The 27,326-nt window shown below is 33.0% G+C and overlaps 2 protein-coding genes across 3 annotated transcripts; both read right to left on the minus strand.

The window, feature by feature from the left end:
* Positions 1 to 1,511: 1,511 nt before the first annotated feature.
* On the minus strand, positions 1,512 to 9,632 carry LOC132304011 (uncharacterized). Its single transcript, XM_059801493.1, has 13 exons — positions 9,480 to 9,632; positions 9,296 to 9,410; positions 9,117 to 9,195; positions 8,945 to 9,020; positions 8,528 to 8,611; positions 8,350 to 8,454; positions 5,216 to 5,296; positions 5,037 to 5,101; positions 3,856 to 3,925; positions 3,687 to 3,764; positions 2,534 to 2,631; positions 2,295 to 2,430; positions 1,512 to 1,862 (listed from the first exon to the last, which is right to left on the minus strand). Exons 1-13 carry the CDS (start codon positions 9,534 to 9,536, stop codon positions 1,716 to 1,718), a joined length of 1,191 nt encoding a protein of 396 aa, XP_059657476.1. The 5' UTR covers positions 9,537 to 9,632; the 3' UTR covers positions 1,512 to 1,715.
* Positions 9,633 to 11,981: 2,349 nt separating this feature from the next.
* Positions 11,982 to 17,622, minus strand: LOC132304012 (probable trehalose-phosphate phosphatase F). Of its 2 annotated transcripts, XM_059801494.1 has the most exons (14): positions 17,521 to 17,622; positions 17,278 to 17,381; positions 14,998 to 15,108; positions 14,412 to 14,897; positions 14,146 to 14,286; positions 13,990 to 14,061; positions 13,555 to 13,680; positions 13,361 to 13,417; positions 13,162 to 13,263; positions 12,969 to 13,046; positions 12,774 to 12,843; positions 12,584 to 12,654; positions 12,398 to 12,490; positions 11,982 to 12,287 (listed from the first exon to the last, which is right to left on the minus strand). In XM_059801494.1, exons 4-14 carry the CDS (start codon positions 14,700 to 14,702, stop codon positions 12,216 to 12,218), a joined length of 1,173 nt encoding a protein of 390 aa, XP_059657477.1. In that variant the 5' UTR covers positions 14,703 to 14,897; positions 14,998 to 15,108; positions 17,278 to 17,381; positions 17,521 to 17,622; the 3' UTR covers positions 11,982 to 12,215. The 2 variants fall into 2 exon arrangements, with proteins under 2 accessions (XP_059657477.1, XP_059657478.1); XM_059801495.1 differs by having other exon boundaries at positions 17,278 to 17,599.
* Between the last annotated feature and the right edge of the window lie 9,704 nt (positions 17,623 to 27,326).

Consider the following 27,326-nt stretch of genomic DNA (forward strand, 5'->3'; position numbering starts at 1 on the left):
GTCCACCTGTTAAAATTGGTATCAGAGACAGACTCAATCTTTGATTTGGTGTCACACCAAGTACCGAGCACGGAAGGCGTTCGGATGAGCCACCTAGGTAGGCAGGGTGGCCCGACCACAACTAGGACGTTGCGAGTTCGAGTAGGAAAAAATGCTTACAATAGATTTGTTGACCAAATTTTATAAAATAACAATTTTACAGCTGTCTTAAATGAAAAGACAAATATGTGTGTTTTCAAATATTTGCAATATAATATTATAATATAAGGGTATTATTAACTTTTCACACTGAAAGTCACATTCCTGCATATGATGAACTGGTTTAGAGGAGATCAAATAATGAACGTTAAACAATATACTAGTGTTTAGTTTGTATAATTTACCCCTTGTGTTTCTATTATTTCAAAACAAGGAAATTTAATGTGCTTCGTTACCCTCAAAAGTATCGAAATGTATAAATGGACTTTGATTTTATTGAACTATAAAGATTTTATAAGCAATACTATTTCAAGGGGGAAAAAGATTTTAAAAGAAATATAAAGATTTTTCTTTTCTTTTTTAATGTTGATTTTAAACCTTTTAAAATATTCCATAATTAACATACAATCACCGTGAGCGGTTATAGAAGTTGAACAACGTTAATATGATGAGTAGTCTTAGATCATCCAAAGTAGATACAGTTTTTCATACTACTAATAACTTTTTTATTTATTATTTTATTTATTTTTAACACCTGGCAAGATGGGGAGGAGAAAAACTTTTCCAGTTTCAAAGTGCAGCGGGAGCAAGAAAGTTTTTGAGGGAAAGGATGTGGTGAGTCGAAATTAAGAATTTAATATTTTCTCAAATTACATACTTTCTTTTCTTACCTAATTTTCAGGGTAAAAATGTCAGATAAATTTTGATGAACAAACTACTAAAATTGAACCAAACAATCTCCTAACCTAATCTTGTGTGTCCATGATTGCAGTTCAAAGGGCCCTTCTTTTATAGATTTTCTCATCCAGGATAGTCACATTCAGTGTCTCTTTTTTTAAACTACTATTAATAATAAGGATAATATTAACAATAATATTGCATGTGCTAGGTCTCTCTAAAATCACTGTAGTTTACAAATCCATCCACGTTAATAAGTTCGTCTTTTCCCTCTTAATTCTGTTGCTTGACGCTATTCTGTCTACCTGTAAAACCAAATCAAAAAATAGACAACAAAACATATAATACAAACCACCATATATCTTTATATATATATATATATATATACACACGCACACACACACATATGCATGTATATGTAGCAATCCTAGCCTGTTCGCCTTCATCATCCGCATTCATGTATATGATTCTGCATGTTATCACATGCACATATATATAATATTCTAGATTCCACATGCACACCCATGTTACTCATAACTCGCAAGCGTCCACATGCATTAACCTGTGAATGAAAGGAACACTTACTGTGTGTGTGTTTGTAGGCGCATACATACAAACCACTATTAAGACAAGGATTAACTGCAAATTGTATATGGTATTATTGAAGTGCTTAGACAAGAACATGTCGCTAAAGATGGCATACAACTGTGAGAGAGAGAGAGAGAGGAATCACCCAAAAAAAAAAGATTTTCACAAACAGACAGAACACCCTCAACCAGATTTGTGGACTTTTGTTATTTTGTCAAGCTTCTGCTTAGTGATTCGATCACTAGACCACTTCAGACATTTGGGGGTGGCCATATCTTCCCGAACAACTCCTCAACCCGCTTCGCTTGGTTAACATAGCCTTCCATACCACCACCCAGAAGTTCCACAGATGCAGGCCCCATGGCTGATGAAAAGCTATATTGGTCCCACTTTACTAGCTGAAAATGGAAGGAAAATTAGCTAGTAAATCTAATTCAAGAAAAATCCCAAATTCTAGCTAGGTTGCACGATTTAATTAAGCAAAAAGAAGAATGATCGATCTTTTAGTTTTGGATTTATTTTAGTTGATACTTGATATTCTTGTCGGGATCTAGATCCATGAGGAGTACAGTGCACCCATACCTATAATGGGCTGTTGGATTTGGAGGCTCGTAAAAGATACATATATAGGAAATGTTGTTCTTGTTCATTATGGCAAAAAGTAATTAATTTCTACTCAACGAAGGACGACTCAGATTAATGCACCATCAGTTTCTAGTATCTACCAGCTTATTGCAGCATGTAATAATTTTTGAAATATGAAATGATATTTAGTTCTAAATATAGAAATTGAGGGTAGAAATACATAAAAATATGGAATGAACGCTAACCTCATCATCGCTGAATTTGTAGGTAGCAGCTGATTGTGGGGATAACCTCCTCACGAAAGAGTACTTGTCATCAGGGGGAGTGACAGAGTCCTTGAGAGATTGCAATATCTTCAATGGTGTGATTATATAGTCAACCCTGAACAAGGAAAAAACACAGAGATTGAGCAGAAAATTATCATTCCTGAGGCCGAATTGGTCAAAACCTCCAAACAGTGATTGAAGGTAAGTCATATAGTTACCCTAGAAGGTTAAATATATCCTGCTTGCTCCGAACTGCTGCTGCCATCAACTTTGATTTGTGCCCGTACTTGTGTATGTAATTATAAGCTTTTGTCACCTGCAATAATAGAGATTATGTACCGAGTGCATAGGCAATTCTTTGGTGTTAATGCCTTCTATCTCTTCTTCCCTTTACCTAAAGGTAGACATGAATGTGGTTGATTTCAACTATCAAGTCACTTAATTGACAAGGAAGAAAGAAGAAAAGAAACTTCTATGTTTATTGTCCAAGGTGGGTACAAATTATATTTCCAAGTTATGGACCTATAACCAATGGACTATTTGGAAACTTATACTTCCATAACTCAAAAGGGTTCTAGGAAATTTCATATTGAAATGAAAATATTGCGGCAGAAATGTAGGCATGAAGACCAAAGGCTGCACCGGCCAATTGGGCAAAGCAAGGCAACTAAGATCTTTCATCAACTCGGATTCAACACCAATTTGTAAGGTAGTTTTACAGGAGACATGGAAGATTGGAAGAAAAAAAAGAGTGAAAAACAACATTAAAGATTACTAAAAATTTGAACTTTTTAAGCCCGAAATTCAAGCAACTTCATAGAAAATGGATGTCACAAACAGAAGTAAAGGAAAAAATTGTTCTTAGTTATAATCATTATGATTTGCTAGCATTATCAAGCTACATCTCATGATGGCACTTAACTCTTAACGTACTATAAAAACTCAAAAGTCAGAAAGTGATTTTCTAATTAAAAACAATCCAGTCAGTTTATGCTTGCATTCTAGGCAGTATAAGCTTCATTTTGAACCTAGTCATATATATATGCCACACACACAAAGGCTACTTGCAACTATACATATTTGATAAGTATATATATAGAATTATAGTATTTCAGGTAATTGGGAAAAGGCATGGTGGTGGCGGTGGTTGTTTTTGTTGTTGTTGTTGTATGTATAGTTACTGTATTTACCAAAGCATTTGCTGCATTCCACCACATGATGTGAGAAACATTGGCATATGCAGCAAAATCAGCAGTTAACCTAGGGCTGCCTACTCGAACACGAGTGCACCCGAAGAGTAAACAATAATAGTCCTTATTAGCCATAACTGGATCATGAAGTGAACAAAGCAGCAAGATTGTGAAAACTAACCAAAGCCAACCCAGGATCTTCTCCTCTTTTAACAGCAGCTTCTATCTCAGGGTCACCAGAATGGTTGCGTGCCCAATCCTTTAAAAAATTATACACACCTTATTGATGCTACCAGAGTGACAATTTTGAAAACAATGCTATTTATTACTGATTAGAGGAAGGACAATACCCTAACACGACCAACAAATATCTGAATAACAGAAGCACCAGCTTGAGCTGCCGCTGCAGCTTGACAAAAGCTGAAACATCACCAAATCATCAAGGATTGCAATAAGTCACCAGATGCAAGAACAAGTTTCATGGAAAATAGGAAACTAATACTATTAGCGTACAAATTATACAACAACTAAATCAATAGTAGAGACTTCCCAAAACAATCTTGCTAAAACTAATCCTCATCTTATAAATTGTCAGAATAAGAGGGAGGAAAAGAAAACACTAGAAGACCTTCAGTGAAAAAGTGAATACAATTATTTATAATAATAATAAAAATAAGTTTTCAGATTCACCCCAACTCTGACTTGTTTATCAATTAAATATGCATGAGCCCAGAGTGTTGGTACAATAGACAGGCTCATTATACCACATATATAAGGATGTTACAATAATAGTTGAAGATGCTATGAAGGGGCTCGCTATTGGTGTAGACTGACGTAATTTAGACAGGAAATCACCTAATGAAGGACCAAATTACCGGTATTGGAAATTTGTTGGTCAGAATCTAGCAAGTTGAAGAAGTGAGCAGTGATTTGCTTCTCGATACAAAAAATAGACTAAATCCAATGAAGTCACCAAGACTATTGGAAAAGGTATATGATAATAATTGCAGCTTTAGCTGTTACCAGAAATGTGAAAAAACTAATAAGCCAGGTATATAACAGATGAACTATTTAAAGTGGCAAAAAAACAACACATGCAATCTGGATCCATAACCAACCAAAGGAAGTCTGTCTTAATTATTCAGGATCGGCATTACATCCAATTCCACAAGATAACAACAAACATATCGAGGTCAAGAGAGAGAATGCAAAAATACTTCTTTTTTTTCTCATTATTGTGCTTAATGCACCTCGAATGGATCAAAATTGACAAACTCCATTTGCTGCATCTGATTGAATGGGCATAAGCTTAATTAAATCATGTGAACTATAAATCATTATTAATTTTATAAGTGGAGTTTCAAGCTTGGTCTGACTTAACGTCAAAAACGCCAAATATAAACAATTGCTTTTATATTTTGAGTAATGCTGGGCACTAGCTATACTACTTAACGACATATTTGACAGTCTTCATGCTGGTAGTAACCAGGGGATGAGATATTTCAAGGACAAGCTCCCATTTTGTATGTACCTATAAACAAAAGTCAGATGTGTCTGTATTCCCTCAGATTCCAGCAATCTTGATGCCTCTATTCCCTATAAGAAATTAACAGATAACAAGCAAATAAATGACAAAAAGAATTGCAAGCATTCATTTATGAAGTACTTCTTATGATAAACAGAATTAATTAATTCCTTCTTAATACTCACCTGCCAAGTTGCAGGAATTTTAAACAGTAAACGTTCTGGAGGGACCTCAATTTTGTTATAAAATTTCAACAGGTCATGCACCTGAACATAATGATCAACTCAAAGTGTCAAATTATGTAGTAACTAGCAATACAATCACTGATAAAAGGACAGGTTGGGTACAATATTGGTTCAACAATCCCTGATAATGTCCACTTGAAATTGAATATGCTGGGAGTACTACCATCTATATTCCAACAATTAACAAAATGCTATATCTATTCAGCAGATAATTTGTAGACATATACATTGACAAATTTTAGAACATTTATAAGCTGAAATCAACAGACATCATTTTAAGGGAGGACTGCATGATCAGAATGATTGTCAATGGAATTTTCAATCCACAGTGTAGCATAAGAAACCCTGAGCCATTTCCTAGGGTTATCAAATCATCCTTTCCTTAATCCCACTGAATGGGGTTAGCCACATGAATTCTCTTTTTTCATCCTTTTCTATTACATGCCATTTCATTTATTATATTTAATTTTTTCTAATAACTTCACCCCACATTAATTTTGGTTTCCCTCTTCGTCTCTTACCTTCTATGAGAACTAACCTTTCCTCTTCTTACTTGTGTATCTATAGGTCTTTGATGTATAAATCAAGTCTACACTCTTATTTTCTCACAAATGAGTGTCAGTCCTATTTTTTTCTCACACCATCATTTGTAACCTTATCTCTTCTAGTCACTCCGACCATCCATCTTAACATTCTCAATTACATCTTAACATTTTAGGGTCATACCTCATTTAAATCAACTTCTACGTGGCCAATGCATATAGGATCAAGGTGTGATTTCAAATATTTTAGTTGAAAGAACATAATAAAGGAACTAAGTTACGAAGTATAACACCATATACAGATACTAAATGCAAGCAGCCAACTGATCATATGTTCGTGACAAGAAAAGGAAATGGTATGAGTGCCAAAAATGTCTTTTAAAAATGGTTGTTTATATATTTTGAGAGCATAGAACATTTGTTGACATGTCATATATGATAAAAAACATAAAAGTAAAGCTACCAGAAAATAAAAGGTTAACTGTCTAAACTGTCAACCGAGTGATTTAACCATCCCTAAGTAGTGAACCTTCAAAAAGTGTATCCAAAGAAAAACTATATTTCAAATAAAAAGATCTGCACAAGATACCCTCGGTCAAGATCCATCATAATAGTAATTTCTACTTCATACTCATTCCAAGCTCGACAAAACCCGGTGTCATAAGATAAATTATTAAAGCATGATTCCTGATTTGGGTAAAGACCAAAGAACTTGTGCGAGTCTATGACCAGTTTGACATAACAACTCAAAAGACAAAGAAGTATCATTATTTTGACGGCCCATCTTTGTCTCAGTATCAGTGGGCATGTTTTTGTTCTCTTCCCCATTGCTTTATTTTTTTTTTTCTTAATTGGTACTCACACACACATGCCCCACTGAGGCTCGAACCCCTAACCTCCCTATGGGAAGTAGAGACCTAGTACCGCTAGGCCACTGGCCTATTGGTCTTCCCCATTGCTTTAATATATATATATATATATATATAAGAACCACTGGATTAGGTACAAGATACTATCATATTTTCCAGATATGTAGACATTAAAAGTGCATGTTTCATTTGAAAGAAATACGTCCTCTCTGAGATATACAGTTTATGCCAGAAATGGTATGGAGTTGGAGTAATTTGGGAAATATTGGGTAATTTACTATATAGCTATTATTTCGTCTCGTGATCCTCCTTGGGCAGGTTCCTCCTTCTACTCGTTAGCCTATAGGGTATTAGCAGTCATTCTAGTTGTTGTTCCCCTCCCAAGGGCAGGTTTTTCTATGCAACTGAATGCAATGCCCGTCTTCCAAATCAAAAGATATATGGGAGAGGACTCAAAAATGGTTTCGACCCCAATGGGGTGGAAGAGTTGGTTAATAACTACTCTTCTAAGGTCGAGGTTTCGATTCCCCTCCCTTGAGGCCAGCCTCACAAATACTTTCTCTGGATTAAAATTGGCCAGTGGCATTGGGGATTACCACTTGTCCGGAGAAGAATAATCTCACCAAAGGGTGGGGACACCCCTTTAGTCACCATACACACACACAAAAAAAAAAAAAAAAAGCAAAAAAAATTCAACCCCAAGGGGATGGCTCAAGTGGGTATTTCACTTCAATTCCAAACTTTCTGCCAGTTAATAAAGCCAATCATCATCTATAAAAGAAATTGGTGTTGGGGGATTCTCTTACTACGGTGGCAAACTTACTAGAGAAACTCATAATCATTAAGAGTGATGAACATGGAATCAATTTGATGTATTCAGATAATAGGCATTTTGAAGAATTGGTGGGAAAATATTTATTTAAAAATTCATCAATTGTTAAGATAACTATTATTGTGATGGTATTGTCAACAATGACTACAGATCTTAAAGGGCAAAACCAGTGTACAAGACCCCCGCCATTGCGGGGTTTGGGGAGGGCTAGATGTACAGCCCCTCCGCATGCAGATAGGCAAGGCTGTTTCCGTGTTTCAAAGCCGTGACCTCCAGGTCACGACAGAGCAACCTTACTGTTGCGCCTAGGCTCGCCTTCAACAATGACTACTAATCATCTAGAATATAAATAATCACTTAGTTCCAGCCATAAAAGGGAAATTTGAACATTAAATGCAGGCTCTTGAATGCACAAAATATTACTTTTGTTGCCATACACATCACTTATCTGTTAACAGAGCTGTCCGCAAAGAGTAAATTGTGTTACTCTACATGTTTGAAGAGTTATCAAAAGAACATACAAATTCAACATGGTTGTTCTATAAAGATGTCAAAATTGGGGTATCAAGTGAGATGCGAGTTGAGTAAATGAAGGAATTTAATTGAAATTTTTATATAAGAATGCATTATTCCTCAATTGCTGAATTTACTGGATCTCAATAATTGAAATGTAGAGTTCAATGGGATGTTCATATCGACAGTATGGACTTTCCAACATTGACAGCCAAAATAAAAACGACATCATCAAACATGAATCACAAAATTTCAAAGATTAATCACATCTTAAAATGACATATTAAAACAACCGAACATTGAAAAGGAAACAAATACCTTCCTGATAATGCCATGCGTGTCATATGCAAGACGAGCATCCACTTCAGTTGAAACTCGGCCAGGGACTAGCTTTGCCATCTCACCGCCAACATTGACTAAGGCCTACAATTCCAAACAGTATGTTGTCAGATCGACAAAGCAACTGCATACATTTACATTAAGGAAAGATACCAACCTTGTTAAAGAAACAAGACATCTGAATATCCGAGCTCTCTAACCCATAGCACTCTGAATCAGCCAATGCAGTATCCACAGCACTCTACATCCCCAAAACACAAAAACAATATAAAAACAAAAAATTAAAAATAATAATAATAATAATAATAATAAAAGAGAAAATTAAAAAAATAAAAAAATCAATCACACATACTCACTTGCACACACATGAACAAGAAAGAAATTGTACAAAACCACTATTACTTCCAATTCCCAATTTTATTTTATTTTTTTTTTTATTTTTTTAACCCGTTTAATAGTATTCATACCCACAAGCTGCATAGGCTCATTCCAGTATAAATAAATATGCATTGAATTATACACAAATTAACAGTGGCTATATATATATATAAAATTTGCAAAACTGAATAGTTACCCTAAATGTTGTATCGGGAAGACTACAGATACCAAGGATGAGAGAGGAGCTAACGGTAGCAGCAGTTGGAGGAAACCTGTATGAGGAAATCATCAAAATTTAAGCGATCAAAATCTTCAAATATAATTACAGCTGAGAAGAAGTGAAAAATGTGAAATAGAGAAAATTTTACCTCTCGAAATCATCGAAAATAACGGTATCAGGAACGATCTCACTGTAGCTAGATACAGAGTCCAATTCAGTGTTTAAACCTAAACGCAGCAACAAAACATCAAACTGTAATCAAAATCATTATCCAGAATACAAGAAGACACTAATCAAAATCAAATTAAATCAAGAGAGAGAGATGACCAGTGTCGAGAGAAGACGAGAAGCCTGTGGAAGCTCGAATTTGAGGAAACGATCTCTGAGACTTGAAGATGAAACTCCGCCTTACGGAGTGAACGGTGAACCTCAATCTTCCCTCCTGTTAGATCAAAAAACAATGAACTAATATATACGTATAACAAATATATATATAGAGAGAGATTATTACTTGAAGAGATGAAGAGGAGAGAGCTGATGATGGCGGAGATTGCAAGGAAGCTGACATTTTTAGTGAGAGAGAGTAGTGTCTGTTGAGCTTAAAATGGGGATCAGAAGATTATTTATAGAGAGCGGGTGTGACTCAGTGAGATCAGTGGATATATGTTAGTATCATAAGCAGGGCAAAGATAATTTTATCTGTGTTGGATAAGCGTGAATAGTCATTTTACCTACTTTAACTTCACTTATTTATTTAATCACAACTGTCAAATTGTTATTGTTTTTCTTTTATTTTTTCTTTTTTCTTTTTTATGCATAATGTGAGCATTTTTTTTATTGTGTCCACGACTCACAAGAGGTGAAATAAATTTGATGAAATTTCATTCTTTATTTTTAGAATTTTTTAATTTCTCTTTGATTTTTTTTAGAATTTTTTGATTTCTCAATTCCATATCTACTTGCCAAAAAAAAATACACAAATAGAAGAACCTAATGTATGGAACTCATCTTTAGCTGCTACGAAAGGTATTTGTTTCGAATCGAAGAAGGTCTGACTCAGTTATCAGGTTTTTCGTATAACGTTACAAGAATGATCCTTTTATTTCAAAGCACAAAAGAAATAAACTTTAAAGCACTTTCATTTTCAGGATGTCTTGTTTATTTGGTCGGCGTAAACTAAATTTTCTTCCATTCTAAAATCGGTTATTTCTTCCTTTCTAAAACTGATCATTTTTTATATAAATAGTCACTTTAAATAAATTTATTATCATAAATTTACATGAACTCGATAATTGAGTTGCTCCTCGCCTTCTAACTCTCATATCTCTAATTTTTAATTTAATATTTTTTTTTGCCTTAATCTACTGTTTATTTAGTCCATAGGGTTTTAATATATGGAGATGAAGGAGACACTTGAATAAACTTTGACAGCAAATAATTAAGTATTTGAGAATGTAACACTTGTCGTACCTACAAACCAATATTTTAACCATTACATCAGATAATGCCTAAGCATTATATGTCCTGTACCTTGTCTTTATCAAGTAAAGAGTAGTCCTCCTGTGTACTAGTGTCCATTGATTGTTGATGGTAACGAAGATGAATTGATGTACACTTGTCGATAATTTAAGTGGGATTGATAGGAACATCTTCCCTAGTGTTCTCCGCCAGGCCTTCACATAAAAACATGTTCTTTTCATGAGGTGATCAAACCCTAAGGCCCAGTTTGTTTGGAGGGTGACGGAAGGAAAATAAAGGAAAGGTAAGGAAAGGAAATGAAATATCAAAAATAAAAATAAAAAGGAAACAGATGAATTTGAAAGGATATAATTTAGGCCCAAAAGTGAGAGGAAAGGGGAGGAAAAACAATTATTTTTAATGAAATTTTATTATTATAAATTTTGCCCTTATTTTTATAAAAGACAAAATCTATAAAAACAAGTATGATAGCGAATTAATTAAAGTAGTTTCTTTTTTTTTTATTTCTTTTCCCAAATCTAATTATTATCATTTCCTTATCATCTCCTTCACATTCTTTTATCTTCTCTCCAAATTAATTTTATTCATTCTTTTCTTTTCTTTTCTTTTCTTTTCCAATGTACCATTATTGGTTGATTAAAGAATGAAAAAAAAAAAAAATAGTAATCATGCTTGAAAAAGAAAGAAAAGGAAATCATTTTAATAAATTTATTAGAATAACCTTTTTCATAGATTTTGTGTTTTATACAAATAAAAATAAATTTAGAATTAATAAAGTTTTATTAAAAGTGTTAGCCCTTCATTTCCTTTCCTTTTCTTTCCTTTCTTTTCCTTCCATTTTTGTCACCTCATCAAATTTTGATGTACTCCTCCAAACCCTTCCATTTCCTTTGTTTTTCTCCCAAAATTTTACACCAAACACAAAAATTCTTATCCCTCCATTTTCCATTTTTTTCTTTACCCTCCATTTTTTCCTTTTCAACAAAACTCGGCCTAAGTTCATAAACGAAAGTCCGAAAGCAATAAAATAATTTAAGCGTGAGAACAAAAGCACATTTAAAAAATTGTGTAACTCTTAGATCAAACCGCTCTAGAATGAATATGCCATGTGTATCACCTATTAAGTGGATTACTTTTTCCTCTGGAATTGTCCTTTCCTTTTTAGTTAGTTTTAACCACTTTACTATTTTACTGAACAGTGTTACAATTAACCACAAGAACTCGAAATATTAAGTTATTGCTTGGTGCAATAATAAAGATAGAAAATCAAGATATGGGTGCAAATAAAAACCCTTGAACTGAAGTTTTTTTTAGGAGTTGCATCAAAAACTGGATTTCAAGTCTGACCATAGTCTCTGTATAGCTAATATTCTTACAATTTTTCAACACAATTAAATCTGTTTTCAATACATTAAATATGACCGGAAGTAGGGTTTGATACAGCACGGTCCAGAGATCCCGACTCCTGTTTATGAATAATACAAATTCATCCCAAAAAACATAGAATCCATTAAGAGAATTAACAAGGATCATATAACAAAAATTAAATTAAATTAAACAATAAACTTATTTCAGAGTTGTGAAAATATAATAAGATGCACAATCTTGGTGGAGAGGGAAGATTAATGCTTTACAAGATGGAGAGAGAGCTTATAAAAAAAACTGATTACTACTTTGAGAAAAAATAAAAAATAAAAAATAAAAAATTCTGACTCGTATTACAAATAAATGCAGCAGCTCCCAAATCATTTACCATTCCATCTATCTCTCACCAGGGACATGATGAATTTTTTGCACTCCTTTCCTTCCATCTCACAAGAGACTTGAGGAATTCTTTGACCTGCAATTAATATTGAACGGTTTGATCTTTAGGTCTAATAGGTGCAAGAAATGAAATGAAAAGAAAATGAAAATTCACAAAAAAGACATTTTTAGAGATCGGAATCACACCTCTGAAGGGTCCCTGAGAGAGAAGAATGCGTCGGTTTCTTTTGGGGTTGAAGACACGAGAATTCCATAACCTCGATTCCCCTCCCGTAACACCTGATCAACAGAAGAAGGTTCGATGCATTACTAAACATAGCACACATATTATTACACAAGAATTACAGGCTCATACTGGTATGGTGTTTTTACCTTGAATGCATCCTCATCTGTCCTGTCATCTCCAATGTAGATTGGGAGCACATTGTCATTGTTACTTAGTCCTGTGACAATTTGTATCGGTAATATTAATTAATGAAGTAAAATTCCAATAACAAAAAACCAGATAATTCATAACTGAAGACTGAAGAGCATACATTTTTTTGTGAGGTAGCCAACTTACCAAGTGATTCAAGCAGAAACTCGACTGCTTTCCCTTTGTTCCAGTTAATCACAGGACGGACCTCTAAAACCTGTGTGCGGGAGAAGAAAGTCCAATATTATACACACACACACTGATATACATACATATGGGCATGTAAAACTTAAAAATTATGAACAAGAACATATGTGAATTTTTATGTAAAAAGGTGGATACCTTCCGTCCATGAGTTAGTCGCAATAGTGGATAATCTTTTAGAATATCATGAACACGTTGTGCAATTGTAGGCCAACTCTGAATCCAGTCAAAGAACAAAAGAACATAATCAACTTATGAACCATACTAGTAGCAAAAGCTTTGTGAGCTATTCAGTAACGTTATGAATTATAAAGAACACAGCAATAGGTACCTTCTCATCTACATTACGATAATGTACAGAGGCGCAAAATTTATGATTCTCAACTTTTGTGCCTTTGATATCTTTAGTATTCTCAACAAGGGTTCTAAAAACCTGCACGGATATAATAAAACAACCAATTTTCGTTCTTGTTAATTAGTAGAATGGAAACGCTTCATCCTACACTAGAAGATGGGATACAATTACATACCTCGTTGATCATAGGTAAAAAATCACTAGCAGGCTGGAATAGATTTACATCTTTGCCCTATGAAGACAAAATAAAGAAACAAATATATCACCAGAATAAAGAATAAAAGAATGAAGAACCAAGCCATTGCCTTCAATCGATGTATAGGGTGGAATTTTAAGGGGCTGCTCTAAAAGGCATTCGTAATCTCTTACCTGGTGGTCAGTAGAATTAATACAATTTGACTGGTTAGTGGAGACTGTGTCTCTGACTGGGCTCATAATGTCCATACCATGGCTACCGGCATAATAGAGCTCTGTTAGTCCTACCAACTCGTATACCTGAAAATGTTGAGGGGAATCAGGTCTAAAATGGCATCCAGAAAGAGTATATGCATATTTAAACAAATAACAAAATGAATAATGGCCGCTATCCGATGGCAACCCTGCCTATGCAGGGTGATGGAATGGGACATACTTTGGCACAAAATGGCTGCCCCAAACTCGAACCAAAATTTGCACGCTTGGCAGCCCGAGCTTTTGCCATTACACTAAGCAATGGCCAACAAATAACAAAATGAACAAAATAAAAGTAGATTCTTAAATACATGAAGCAAGAGTATTATTTCAGATATAGGTTCCTGCAGCTACCTTGTCACGGCTTCTTCCACTAATAATTGCAGTTGGGAAATACTTTGCTACATTTCCAACAGCAGAGTGCATCTGACAACAAATTGTTTAATTCAGTGTACATATAAACAGAAAGAAATAGGTTACTAATACAAACAATAATATGTAAATACATACATCATCAGACATAAAGGCACGATCAGGGTCATCTACAATTGGAGAGAGAGTACCATCATAATCTAAAAACATCACTATCTTCTTGTTCTTAGCATAATGTATGATCTGCTCAAAAGACTTGAGGGCTGATGGATACTTAAGCTGCACAATCCAATCCAAAAAAGAAAAAAGAAAGAAAGAAAAAGGTTACAATAACTCATTTCAATAAAAAAATTTGTTTGCACTGCTCATAGAATTGTGCCAAATAAAAGAGACATCAAGCATACCATCCAGGAGCTGTAACCAATATCACCATCATCTGAAGCAACCTCGACATTAAAATCCTTCACGATCTTCTTGCGAGGAGGAGAAGAGGATTTCATGGCGTCAAGCCAACCATTGGACCGAACATCATCAAGTTTTCCCGGCTTCTTCTTTGGAATAGTGAGCATGCCAGGGGAGAACGATGCTCCCGATTGTGAGTAAGGCAACATACTGGAAGGGATGCTTAGTCTTGACTTGTTTATGGGTGCGGAATCGGTCAGAACAGGAGATGCATTTGTGGACTTCAAGTCCATTGGATCCGAATTAATAACGAAGGATTCGAACTGCACACTAAAGTGTGATGTCTACCTGCCACTTGAGCAAAACAGAGATAAACAAATTTTTAGTACTCTCTACCCAACCCTTTTGTCTATGAAGAACCACCTCTTTAATGTTTTCTTATCACAGCTGCTCGGTGAGCATTCCATCAAGCACAAGCTTCCTGAAATCTGATGACAAGAAGCAAAGTGTCAAATGGAAAACCTACACAGCCTGAATAAGATGAGGTTGTTCCTTGACCGAAAACAATATTTTTAGACCTCATCGTACCTCATCTCCAAAGCTAAACTGCATTTATACAAGGTAAAGAAACATTGTTCAAACTTCTTGAGAAAGGTGCAGTATGTAGCTTCTGAACCCGGCAAAAAATGAATCTCCTGTCTGCTTGAGAAATGATAAACAGAGTAAATAATTTAATTTGGTCAACATTATGACTTTTCGAAGAACAAAACATCAAATTCTATATTATTTTTATACAGTAAGCCTTGCCATTCCCTAGATAATGTCTAAATGCATCTCCATATAATATCACCATAGATTAGAAGTGACAAATCATGACTAATTTCACGAGTTTTATGTAATTGCGGAATCAATCTATCTTTGCAAGAAGCTTGGACGTATGAATTAGACACACGCACACAATCAAACTACCAAGGAAAAAAACTGAAAGTAACTCAAAAATATGATTATTAGCATATACAGATAGAGACTTGATTTCTGAAGGTTCATACCATATCGGACTGAAATTGAATGATTGATGAAAAAAGAGTGAAGAAAATAAGATTTGGGAAAACTAAGCTACCATAAAGGCTTGCTTTTGATGTTTAAACCTGAACAAAACATCAATTGGACAACATTGCACCTTAAATGAGTTCGAATGCATCAACTACATCAAATAGCATACACGAGGATATGGAACTCAAAACAAAAAACATTAACATGTTAATAATTTCTTATAAGAAAATACATAATATTAACAAGAGGGAAGTTATAATCACGTAATAGTACATAGTACTTGTGTTCTACGTCTAACAAGTAACAAGTCAATAATGCCATGTAAAGTTATAGGGGAGCAATATTGATTGTTAACTATATTGTATATGCACCAAATTCAATTTATTTTTTGACTACTTCTACAAACAAAACTTCGTAGAAAAGAATCCACTTTTCGTGTGACCTATTTTCTTTCAAAGAAAACTTACATGACATGTTAAAATCTCCCCAAGATTCACAAAAATTATCCACTCAGGTAAATCAAACACTAAAGTAAATTTTCATTCCTAACAAATTTTCTTAAAATTATCGAAACATTCCGACCCTAAATCTTCATTTTATAAATTTCCTTTTTGTTGGAACAGAGAACCAAATTGGACATTGGGGAACCTTCCCAAAATGCATTAGAAGGTCAATAGAAGCACAGCTATTAAGAACAACAATATCAACACCTAAGATAGTAGTAAGGAAATCAAATAAATGTAATGACATGATCAGGTTATGGGGAATCATTTTTAATTTATATCTCGGTATGGAAGGGTGTCAAAAATTTGAGAAAAAATACTCTCCAAAAAAAATAAGTCCAAGCCCACATCATGGAGATGATAGCTTAATGTAATATATATATATAATAAAATAAAACATTCTCCATAAAACTCAATAATTGGACCAAATGTGGATTGAAATTTTAATATCAGTAAAATCACAATTATAAATCCATGCACATTTATATTTACTGCTGAATATTCCAAAAGTCCATACTCCAAAACAATCACATCAGTAAAATGATTTATTCTGAAGAAAATTTTAACCAATTTTAGACTATTTAATAGAAGAAGAAAAAAATCGCCAAACTGCTAAATGAAATACAAAAATCAAAGAAAGAAACAAATTCAACATCACCATTTCACTGTAATGATTGTATTTCAATGACAGAGCTGATACAAATACTAAATTTCAGCACAAATTTAATGGCTTCGCACGTAGAATCTTCAGGTTTCGAAGGGCGTTATTTTCCACAAAAGAATCTGCTGACCTACTTTTCTTTTTCCACGTTTAAGTTTTTACCACAAAAACTGATTGGAACACATCTATGAGATTTCAACATCTTCTATAGTTTACAACAACCCAAAAATAAAATATTTGTACTTTGTTTACAAAGTTAAACAAATATATTGTCATACATATAATATATATATATATATATATATATATATAGTCAAGAGAGAGAGAGAGAGAGAGAGAGAGACCGAACCGCGCACGCATACAGTATACACACATGTATGTATAGTATAGATAGTTATATTCTATCACAAAATCGAATTTTAATACCGATTTGGCTCGCAAAAAATAAATCTTGAATCTTTAAAAATTGATTGTTCTCCAGAAAAGAAACGCAAAATTAAAATAACAATAAAAAAATAAAAATAAAAACCAAGAATCTAAGATGCGTAAGCAATAAACAGAGAGATAATTAATTGAAAGGAACAAAAAAATTGTTTTTTTTTTAAATCTAATTGCAACAACATTGCATAAAGAACCAAGAAATTTCTATACCTGATTCACAATATTGCGAATTTGAGGGTTCAGAAAGAGAGTACAAACTTTCCAATCAACCAAACACCAGCCAATCGTTAGAATGCAGATGAGGATTTCAGAACCTGAAACTCAAAAAAAAAAAAAAAAAATCTTGAAAATGTAAGCATTAATTTTATTGGAAGAGAGAAGAAGGAGCGGAGAAAATCAAAGTTTCCCGAGAAACTAACGGAAATTGTTTAAGAAAAGTGGTGGTACACCTACCCCACAAAATAACGGCAGCTACAGAGAATGCCCTAAAACTAAGCTGGAAGAGAGAGAGACAGAGAGAGAGAGAGAAAACAAAGAAAGTATTGGAAGCGAGAGGCAGGGGTATTTATGGAGTTTGTTAACCCCCTCCCCGAGAAGACGTGTCAAACAAGGCAACTCGGTTTATAAAGATTTTTGTAATACCTCCCATTCACCGAATCAACCTTTCGGTTACTATAATATTCTCTCACACAAAATCAACCGCCGCTTGCGGTACCTTACAAATTTGAAGGTTCATCCCATGTTTACGTCATACAATTCTTTTAAAATAGTTATAATATATTACTCTTTCCCTTCCGTGTTACTTAAATTATTGATATTTTATTACTTTAACAATATTGTTATATTATTAACCTGATTAAATATTAATACATAGAGATTGAAAACACTAAAATAAAATATTATTATTTATATAACAAGATATTATTGATTGATGCCATAAATGGCACATTTTTTCTCATTTAAACCCTCTATTTTTTTATTTGAATTATTGACATTTTACAACTTTGACAACGTCATATTATCAACTGATTAAATATTAATACACAGAGATTGAATATACTAAAATAAAATATTATTATTTATGTACCAAGATATTATTGGGTGATGCCATAGATGACATGGTCTTTCTCGTTTAAACCCTCTATTGTTTTTTTCTTGTATCATTTTATTTTTACAAGAACTTAAACCCTTATTATCCATTTTAAGAGATAGTTAGTAGACGTAGTTGTTGAATTAATAAAAAAAAATTAAAAAATAAGTTATTTAAAATAGAATGTAAGAGAGAAAGGGTCACATTTGCAATATAAAATAGTAATTATAATAAATAAATAAGCCAACACAACTCGTCAGCAACGAGTCAGAAAATTATTTGAGAAAAAACGGTCTTTAAAAATTAAAGTTAAACATTAATTGATATTCTCATTGAATATATTTAAAATAGTTGTCAGCGAGTTTTCATATTTTGAGAATCTTGCATGATATATAATTAAAGAATAATAAGTCAACAATTATGATCTTGGCAAATATATAGAGAACACTAAAATTTTAGGGAAGTGGTTTATACATGGGAAGGTTTGCAGTAAATATTTTTGTGAGGGCATTATTAAAATTTTAAAAAAATCATAGATATAAAATGTAAATAAAAATATTTCAGCTCACTTGGTACAAGGTGGCTTGACCCTCCAACTCACGTAACTCAAAACTTAATTTGAGTATTTATTTACATTTTTACATGAATAAGAATTATTTTGAATTGGTTGAATTAGACATAGAGTTGAATTTCAGTTGTTATTATTTTAAAAAATAATAATTATAATAATGCATATTCTAGAGTTTAGGTCAGGCTCGAGTCACTCAACAATTTTGACGAAGTGTAACTTGAATTGATGTTAGATTAAAATATTTTAAATTCAGATCCAACATAAAGCAACATAAAGAATATATATATATATATATATATATATATATATATATATACCTCCTTGCATTCTTAAAACGACCCCCTTTTGTCGGATTCGTATGTTGAGTGACAGGGATGATGACCTTTACCCTTTGAAGTTACAATCCAAAAAAAAAAAAAAAAAAAAAAATTCTCCGTATTTGTCAACTTCTACGAACAAGTAAGATTCCGTTTAGATTGAATCTAACAATTGCTAGCACGCAATAATATTTGGACTAAAATTGACAATCCCCTTCAATACATTTACTAGTGTTATATTGCAATACACTACTGTAATAGTTTCGCTACATGAACAAAATTATTTAGGATTCGTTAATCGAGTAACTCTAATTTTTTAATGTGGGTGAAGGACAAGACGTGTAATATTTCACATGTTATTGAAGAAAAGTTATTTAAGATTCTGACTTTTTAATATGAGTGAAAAATTAATACCAGAGCCCTACTTATGCGACCTAAGATAAATTTCTTTTTGTTTTGACTTCAGATTACAACAAGTGGTGATAAATTTCAAAATTTTAGATATCGCTATAGTTATGCGTATTTATTAATTGGTCGACCTCTTGAATCATTTTGAAGATGGGGTTGCAACAGAGATGACAAGCAACAATGTGGCAGATTGAATCATCTTTAAAGATTGAATATAAAATATTAGGTTTGGGAATGGAAGAGGTGGCAAGCAGTGAAGACTGGCAAACGGAAGAAAGGATTAATATTATGGTTTTAATCGGGGAGATGATGGGTATGCAATGGGAATTTGGTGAGAAGAGAGAAGGAATTGTAACTTAAAAAGAGGGAGAGCCCGCTATCAGGGCTCACACACGCGTGAGAGAAAATCATCTTCCTTGTTGAATGACTTGTGAAAAGATTCGAATGATTCCAGTTTTATTTTTTATTTTTATTGGCACATGTCATATTATTATTTATCCATATCAATATCAAAGGAGAACCCTAATATACAGCTTGAGGCAAGTTTTTTTCCTATGGTAAATTAAATAGTCAAATTAAACTACTATCAAGCATGGTTGGTGTATATTGTTACACACCTTTATGAACTAACTGGTTCGATCGATTTATACCGATATTGTCCGTTACACCGCAATCGACATCGCTAATGTGAATCATGCTATCAAGCTCCTAATCATGATTGTTCTACTTTTGTATGTAATACAAACTTGTTAGTTTTGAATTAAGTTACACAGTTCTTTTTAGAAAGTTTGTTCTTACACTTGGAATAAATTTTTACTCTCAGGCTTTGTATAGAATTTCATTTCTAATTTATGTTTTGTTACTTTCACGCTCTCTTGTTCCATGTACCTATGTGATCTAAGTTCCGAGAATGTGGCTCTTGGGCTTGATCGGAATTGCGTGAGAATGGGAATGAATGTTTCGGACACGTGTAAGAAACCTCAAATGGAACTTAGCAAAACAGTGACACCTTGGACCCACAGGACAAAACGTGGCCTGGTGTAAGTGGGTGAGCCGCACAGGGGTATACTCCACTCGATCAAAACCCAGCCGTCAAAAAGGGTCGTCTCGTCTACGACAGTGGAGCACAAGTAATCCACGTGGCATCCAGCAGGACTTGATGTGACACGTGGCGATAGCAAATGGCGCGCGTGAGAGAGAGAGTTTTTGTCACGTAAAAAGTAGGTTAGCTTTTTTGTTTCTTGTTGGGCGCAGTGCATTCTCGTGAGAATCACGTGATTAATGATGATCCGAGTTGGCAACTAGTGGGCCTTTTAACTCGGTCCACTAAAACTATAAGCACTACTTAAAAAATTGAAGGGCTGAGATTTAACCACAGATTCCGCTTAGTTGTTTCCTTTTCTAGGTAATCACGACAGAATCTTCTACAACCACACGTTGTAAATCCATAGAATGCATTTCATTATTGCACACGTCAATGTATAGTTGTATACTTAGTAAGATTAATTTAAATTCATTTACCATGTCTACTATAAAAATTTTAAATTACTACATCAGTCTTCACATATTTAATAAATTTTATAAATAAAGTAAATAATAGATGTAATAATAAAAATAACTTAAAATTTTATTTTTCCTTTTATCCAACAAATCAAATTAAATTATTAATTTTTTCCATTCTCTTCTATCTAACCGAATAAAAGGAAAAAAAATGCTTAATTTCTTCTCTAAGGATGTCTCAATCATCATTTTTTTCTCTCCTTTTCATTTAATTTTTTTTCTTTCTTATCGAGCATTAGTGTTGGTTGGTTGGAGGAAAAGAAGAATAATTTTGTAAGCATATTAGCATTAAACAAAATTCAAAGGCGGGACAATTGCTGTACATATGTTCGTCCCTGGAAGGGATAGATGAGAAGAGAGATAAAAGAATTTTTTCGTATTTAATTGGAGGTAAAAGAAAATAGGAAATAGGGATGAAGCATTACTCTTTATTTTGTATTTTTCTATCCCTCCATCAATGGAGGAAAGAAATTATAATTAGTAATTAGGGTATATTGGTTTTTTTTGGGGTATAGTGACGTGGCAGCACACCTCGAGACTCGGAACTAAAAAAGTGTTGGCGAAAGGTCGTCTTAAGTGAAAAGCAAAAATCGCGTGGCTTTGACTTGGAACAACCGATCTAAAAGTAAAAGGTCATCACAAATACAGTATCTTTTCAGTACCAAGAATCTTCTCACTTATTATGCGCGTGTGTTACAATCCTTTAGACTTTCTAATCATGTACTAACTGGTATTACACCATTAGAGACAAATATATAAGAAATCATTTTGCCATTGCTCTCCGTTACCAATAATACAAAAAATGAAGGGACTATTTACAGCTTATTGTATATGAATTTTACAATTAAAATGCTATAATCTTCTCATTTATACTTGTGCCGCATTTGATGTGCATAAATAAAATGAAATAAAATATTCATTTTAATTGATATAGGCATTTTAAATTCATTTTTAATAATTTCATTTCAAATTAATTTTCAAATGGGTTCTCAGACTTTTATCGCTATGCAAACTATCATTTCTGCAATCATTGATATTGCATCTATATGTCTTCTATGTATAAATTTATACTCCCACTTAAGTCTACCTACTCCCCTAATCTTGTCACTAATTAGTGTTACACCTAATTTTCTCGGTCACATTTTGACTACATGAATTCCTACATTGCTTCAGCCTTCTTCTTCTTTTCTTTTTTTTTTTTTTTATTTTATTTTCCAGTAATCGTTACTATAAAATTTTCTTTCTAATTTATATGTTAAATTGCCATCATTTTGTCCAACTTCATAAATATGTTTCAATATTGTTGTATGAATCCTATAAACGTTATTAGATCTTGTTATCTAGCAAGTTGTAACCTCATAAACATGTTAGTGTGTGTATGCAATTATTATTACTCTGTGAAGGAGGAGGGCAATGCCCACAACTCTTATCATCATCAATGATCTCATTAAGAGATGCTTGCAAGCTATGCTCGTGAATTTATTGGTACGTAGAAAAAAATATTTTATATATATATATATGTATATATATATATATATATGTATGTATATATAGTCCTCTTGCGTGATTCTACACTTGCATTGCCGGCTTAAGAAAGTTATTAGGTCTGAGAATCTAGAAATCTGACCACAACGTTGTTGATTTGATTGGATTAGGCGGTGCCCAACATTTCGGTGAATGGACTTTTTTCCTGTATATAATAATAATAATCAAATCAAACCAATCGCACCAATTAGTTTGGTCAAGTTCGTTTCATGTGCAAGTAATTTCAACTTCTTTTAGTATTTATATTGTCATTCATAACTTAGCTACAAGTCATTGCATGACCAATTCATTTTCCACCAAAGTTGCTTTCATATTTCCCTTTTAAAACCAATCATAGAAAGTTTCATATGCCAAGGTTTCAATATAATGAAGACATTTCTTAGTCACTATCGAATAAACTGCGATGTTTCTCTTTATGGGTTGTTGAATTGGGGAACCTTCATGGCTGTTGTTGGCCGTAGAAAACCCTAATGTTGGTGGTTTTGTTCTCGGGGTGCAATATAGGTGTCTAGATTCGGAATCCAATATTGTGCACTAGGTTACTATGTATTTTCTCTCTTCCACAAAAGATAAAAAATAATACTCCATACATTGTATTTTCAATTGAGATAATTATTTTGAGACAATAAAAAATATATATATTGGACATTTTTTATGGGATAAAAGGAGTAATAAATTTACTATTAAAAAAAAGAAAAAGAAAAAGAAAAAGATATACACATTGAAGAAAAGATTGTCCGGAATAATAGATTTACTATTGAGAGAGAGACAGAGAGAGAGAGGAGGGGGTATAGCCAGATACAAATTTGTCCATTTTTTAACAATGACACCCTTTGTCAAAAATTGGATTCAAACAATTCCTTAAAAATTATAAAAAGTCGATATAGCACTTTAATTTTTTTATTAATTTAAATTATAAAATATCAAAACTCTTAAATAATGTTTTTACCCTTATACACTCGTTACACCTATATATATATATATAGGTGTAACGAGATATATATATATAGGTCTGGGTGGTGGATGTCATGATCGGCCAGATCTTTGGGGTCGATCTTAGTGTATGGTGGTTTGAGATAAAAATTAAGTTTTTCAAATGGATTGTACCCGATAACCCATTTAAACCTATTTGATCCAAGGGTATTTAAGTTAATTGTATTTGTCAATTTTATATAAAAGGGTAATAAAGTCAATTCACCATTGTCATGTATCTTTGTCAATTTTATTAAACGTGAGGAGGGTGTTTTTTTTTTTTTTTTTTTTTTTTTTTTTTTTTTACCATGAAAACGATATCATATATCATTTCAAATGCATAAAGGCCAAGCCAACAGCAGTACAGAAACGAAAAAAACATACAAATCATGAAGTAAAGCAATAAAATAAAAAGCATGCACAAGATCTATTGAGAAAACAGAGCCTAAAACTCTGTAACGAAAGCCATGGGAGAAATGCAGCAAACTGGAGTAACCCAAAGGTTATACCATCATTAAGGCAACAGCTCCAAAGTTACAGCCACAAAGCACTCCAATACTCAAGAAACCCCGTACAAGATTAAATCAAGGCAGGAGAAAACCAAAACTGACCTAGACCGGAGATTTAGTCGGAGAAAACAACAAATCCGCCCATGTGATCCGAAAACAAACTCAACATGAACAGATCTAGCCAAACAAAACAAAAATGATATAAAAAAATACCCACGGAGCAGACTTATTGAAACACGCCGAATTTATTACAGTCATGAGAGGCGGCCATCATCTCCCCACTCCAATAGATGGGAGCAGGGAGACACAGGGTGAAGAAGATGAAGGGGGTTGTCGAGAGAAAGAGAGAGGTGAGAGAGAAAAAAGGAGCGTGAGTTATTATATGATGTCGTTGTTCAAAAATATGTTAACTTATATCTGGATGTCCTTACGCCAAACTTTAAGGAGTGTCATTGTATTCTAGGTTCAACTTTAATTGTGACAACTCAAATTAGAGAAAAGATTGTCTGCACTTATATACATGCATGGACATTCTAAATAATTAGATGCATTTTGAGAAAAAAAAAAAAAAAAAAAAAAAAAAAAAAAAAAAAAAAAAAAAAAAAACCACGAGGTTGAGTGGAATACTCTGGGCGAAAATTATTGTTTTGATAGTTTTGACATTAACATATACAAGTGAGACATGTTAGTTGTCAAGTTTTCAAAGGAGTTTTTTATATTTTATAGCCCTCCATGACCTAAGTGAAAGCTAAAAGTTTGACTTAATATATAATATATGGACTACAAAAGTAATATTAGAAATCAACAGCTTGTTCAAATTATGCACTTGTTCTCAATAATTTTAATGAATTCTCGATGTGTGATGTGTCCATCGAATATCTTATTATCAAAAGCAAACGTGAGTGTGACAATGTCAATATTAAAAGTAGTCAAACATGTTATGGCCTTCTAATATTGAAGCAAGAAAGGTAGATGGAGGCATGTTCTTCAATAATTTAAGTAGAATCATATTATAGAAATTAGAATTTCGCCCCAGATTCTAGCCAACCACCACATTCACCAAATAAAACTAGTATGAACATATAACTTAATCATCTTAAAATAAAACGATTTGACTCAATAAAGTACACAAAGTTAGGATAAAAAAAATAACAATTCAGAAATATTCTGCTTTATTTCAATTCAACATGGAACGGCCTGTTTGGTTTAGTTTTTAAAAAATAGTTTATAAAAATTCAACAATTAAAATTAAAAATAAAAAATAAAAAATATTCTGCTTTATTTCAATTCAACATGCAGCGGTCTGTTTGGTTTAGTTTTTAAAAAACTCAAAAAATAAAATAAAAAATTCAGAGAACTCATAAAGTTTTTCAGAAACTATCAACCAAATAGATTGTTATACAATTTTCAAAAAATAGAAAACTGGACCAAAAAGGCCCTTGATTTTGGAGTATGATTTTTTTTTTTTTTAATTTAAAAAAAAAAAAAAAAAAAAAGGAAGCTCCTCAACGCTCTTTAAGATCATGAAAATTAAGGACAAAAAAATCTTATTCTGTTGTGCCATGTAAATAAAAACTCTTTCTGTTGTAGCATTTCTGCATCGATTGAATGTATTAAAAATTTTGCAAATTGATTTAGAGATGATAAAGTTGTACAAGGATTACACAAACAAAATATGATAGTTTGTGTAAACAGAGAAGACAGAAATTCCTCATTTAATAGAATGTATTGTGACAGCAGAAATATGATAGTTTCTTTTGCGTATTATTACATCTTAAAGACGGTATAAACATATATACGTATAATATACTGTCACATACAATTGCATATATATTGGTAACTTCTAACTTGCATACTAATTTTATATGTTCTTGTTGATTGTTTTAACTGCACAACTGTTTCCTACAAGTATAGTTTCACTTTCAAGATCTCCCACGGTCACTTGGTCATGACCATGGAAGATCTTGTAAAATATTGCATTCATAGATACATTCAATATCATATATATATATATATATACAAGTTTATTTCCAAATTGTACATGTCATAGAGGCAACATTAATTTTGCCTACCCTGTATTATCTTATCTAGTTAGAGAAACTGTAAAATGTAGAAAGCAAAATAAAGGACAATGGTGCTTCAGCAATAACTTACTCTGCTGAAACCTAAATTTACACACTTTTTCCCAAGAAAAAAAAAAGAAATAAAGAATATTGCAGAAGTGAATAAAAAAAGCTAAACATGTAATTGATTATAAGAAAGAAAGGGAATTACAACATAAACATGTAAAACAGGAGGGAGGGATGATCCAACTAGCCATAAAAGAGACAGTTAAATGGAAACAGATGCCAAGAGCTAGGTATATAAGGCATATGCACGCATTGCCCTCGGACATCCCTAGTTTTCCAAGGAAGGGGTGGAGTAAAGCAATACTGCATATCGTTGATCTTTTATCCCGACTACAACCACATTGATTTCTGATATTTTCAGAAGCAATTTGGTAGAATCAGAGTGAGAAAGAAGAGTCTTTCTGATGGAATTCAATCTTTTTTACAATTGTATTGTGAAATGTCAATGGCACATTGAGGATCTGATATTCTAATGTGTATTAACGAAACAGTAACTAAATCCTTAAAAACTCTGCTTTTCCAGGAGGACTTCCTCATGGATGTGCCTAATTAACTACTGCCATTCCTGAACCAGTTCACTCACCATGTGGATCAGTAATTTGATTGTTAATTTGTTATTTTAAGGGTCTTAAAAGACACCGGGTTTTCAAGACTCACCATCTTTTATCGTCTATTGACATAGCATTCAACTAGAACCGACTGGAAACACCATAAATTTTGGGAATATGTAGACCTCCTCTCACTATAATCCATATTTTTTTTGAGCTATTTGTCGCCTTTCTACTTACAAGAGTAGTATTGCACTTTTCCTGATATTAAGTTAAATGCATTATGATTCTACCAAAGATGCCAAGAAATATTGATAATTTTCTCAGGTGTTGCGATTTTCTTGTGTATTTCCTTAGAAGTCATTTCTTTAAATTTGGAATGACCTAAAGAACTGGAGTAAGACATAACAAACACAATTAAGGTGCCATGCCTACTGCAACACAGATTAGTGAATCAAAAGATGCTTCAGAAACCCATCTCCTTCACCGTATATTTGAGATTACAAAAGATTATAGATATTTTTTAAGACAGATTGTTGATTTGTCAACAATGTAATCTGCCGGAATTACATTGACAACTGACACCGTGATATTAGAACCTACTCTTAAG

This window comes from Cornus florida, unplaced genomic scaffold (genome assembly GCF_030987335.1).
Source record: "Cornus florida cultivar Cherokee Brave unplaced genomic scaffold, ASM3098733v1 CherokeeBrave_3.0.0_Hap2_Chr04, whole genome shotgun sequence".
Classification (NCBI taxonomy): domain Eukaryota; kingdom Viridiplantae; phylum Streptophyta; class Magnoliopsida; order Cornales; family Cornaceae; genus Cornus; species Cornus florida.